The 2,372-nt window shown below is 39.0% G+C and overlaps 1 protein-coding gene across 1 annotated transcript; it reads left to right on the top strand.

Annotated features, from left to right (window-relative positions):
- The first annotated feature begins 292 nt into the window (after nt 1–292).
- Nucleotides 293–1,282, top strand: LOC129965609 (uncharacterized). The gene has a single exon (XM_056079652.1). The coding sequence runs from the start codon at nt 293–295 to the stop codon at nt 1,280–1,282; it is 990 nt and encodes a 329-aa protein (XP_055935627.1).
- Nucleotides 1,283–2,372: the final 1,090 nt, after the last annotated feature.

A 2,372-nucleotide genomic window follows, 5' to 3' on the forward strand; every position in this document is an offset into this window, starting at 1 on the left:
CGTGCGTGGCGACCCATTAGACCGGTGGTACATTTCGGTCCCCGGTGTATCAATCGGCTGGTATCCCAGCCATTTGGCTGGTCTGCTCAAGGGGATCAAGCGGAGGAGGTCACCTTCTGGGGCTCTGCGTTAAGGGTGGTAGACGTTCCTGGAAGTGGCTCTCAGCGTATAGGTTCAGGCTAGCACCATGGTAAGCGCCGAGGCTGGGAATGTCTAGAGCCGGTGGCTGCCATCCCTTGTTGGGCTCCGTGGTGGGTGCTGCCGTCGGAACCCGAATTTTTTTCTGACTCTTATGGGTTTTTTTTCTTCCGACACTGAACCGTTTTCTGAAACTGCTCGTTTTCTTATTCTCTCCATTCCTGGTGGAAAAATATCTGAATTATCTCCTTTTGCCGTTGAAAAAGCTTTGAAAGGTATTGGCGGTAGTCCAAAATCAGTCAAGAAACTTCGGTCGGGCGACTTATTGATCGAAACAACTTCTGCTCTTCAAACTAAATCCTTTTTTCAAGTCAAATCATTTTTAAATCACCCAGTTACTGTAACACTTCACCGAACACTTAATTTCTGCCGTGGTGTTATATCTGAAAAGGAATTCTTGAATTCTCTAGAAAGTGAGATTCTTGATGGCCATGCCAGCCAAGGTGTAATTACAGTGAAACGCATTTTTATGAAAAAAGGAAATACTCTGATTGCCACTAATAGTGTTATCTTAACTTTTAATACAACAAAATTACCATCCATCATTAAAGCAGGTTACTTAAACTGCAAAGTACGCCCCTATATACCTAATCCTATCAGGTGCTATAATTGCCAACGTTTCGGTCATTTCAAGACAACTTGTAGAGGGACACAGACCTGTTCTAGATGTGCAACTGCTGGCCATCAAGCCAATGATTGCACTGCAGACCCACAATGTGTAAATCGTAAACAAGCACATCAATCCGACTCTCGAGACTGTCCACAATGGAAATTGGAAAAGAAAATCCAAGAATTTAAAATAAAGAAAAAAACACCGTGCTTTGAAGCAAAAAAGCTATTGACACTTGAACAAAGACCACTTTCTTATAGCAATGCAGTGAAATCAGTAACTTCCTCAAGTACACTGACTGATGAAAACATTACAAAAATAATTTGCCCCCCGCTATCTGAATTAAAACCGATAGCTAAGAATTTCCCACTCAAAAATGCTTCTGCATCCATTGAAACTGGGAAATCTAAACCAAACACCAAGCAGAAAGTTGAGACTAAGAAAGCAAACAAAAAATCTGACCAAATAAAATAAACTATAGAAACAAAAGACAATAAACGAACTAAAATTTTAACAGAGCGTAGAGCCCAAACGAGATCTTCACCAAAACATTCCTTAACACAGGAAGACTTCTTAAAAGAACAGAAAAAGATTAAAGACAAAGACTCGGACAGTGATCCTCTCTTCAGTGTTCACTTGTCTGACGAAGAAATGTCCTTCAGTGACTCTAACGAATCGGTTTCCTCTAAGAAATTATAAAGCAGTTTTTCTCCTTTCTTCCACCTCTTTAATGGCAGACTTCCTTTCTTGGAATTGTTGTGGACTAAAAACTAAAATTTCAGACTTAAAAGATCTCATCAATACCTATGCACCAGTTTGTGTCGCTTTACAAGAGACCCATCTGAAACCGGGCGATAACATTCATGTTTCAAACTACACTGCTTATTACAAGAATCATATAAATGATAGAGCTACAGGTGGAGTTGCACTGCTTGTTGCAAGCGGCCACCCGCCCACTCCATTGAATTTAAACACAAATTTACAGGCTATTGCTGTTCGAATACATATAAAATCCTTGATAACCATATGTAATTTATATTTACCTCCTAATGAACACATCAATCAAACCGATTTAAATTGTTTAATTCAACAACTTCCTACTCCGTTTCTTATCATCGGAGATTTTAATGGCCATAGCCTCATTTGGGGAAATTCTGACACCAATGCAAGAGGTTTACAGATTGAAAAGCTTTTACAGGATCACAATCTATGCCTTTTAAATACAGACGAACTTACCTATTTCCACCAGCCTACAAAATCCTTCCATGCAATCGACCTTGCCATTTGTTCTCCATCAATCTTACCGTTTCTTTATCTGACTGTAGACAAGTATCTCCACAACTGTGACCATTTTCCTCTGATTATAACTGATAATAGACATAACCATCATAATTATTATCAACCATCTAGATATATGTTCACAGCAGCTGACTGGAATACATTCTCTGTTCTTTTAAAAATAAGTAAAATTATGATTAAAAAAATTTTCTATTGATCAAGCATTAGACTTAATTACCCAAACTATAATCCATGCTGCAAATGCGTCCATCCCGCAGACTAAATG

This window comes from Argiope bruennichi, chromosome 4 (genome assembly GCF_947563725.1).
Source record: "Argiope bruennichi chromosome 4, qqArgBrue1.1, whole genome shotgun sequence".
NCBI classification, from domain to species: domain Eukaryota; kingdom Metazoa; phylum Arthropoda; class Arachnida; order Araneae; family Araneidae; genus Argiope; species Argiope bruennichi.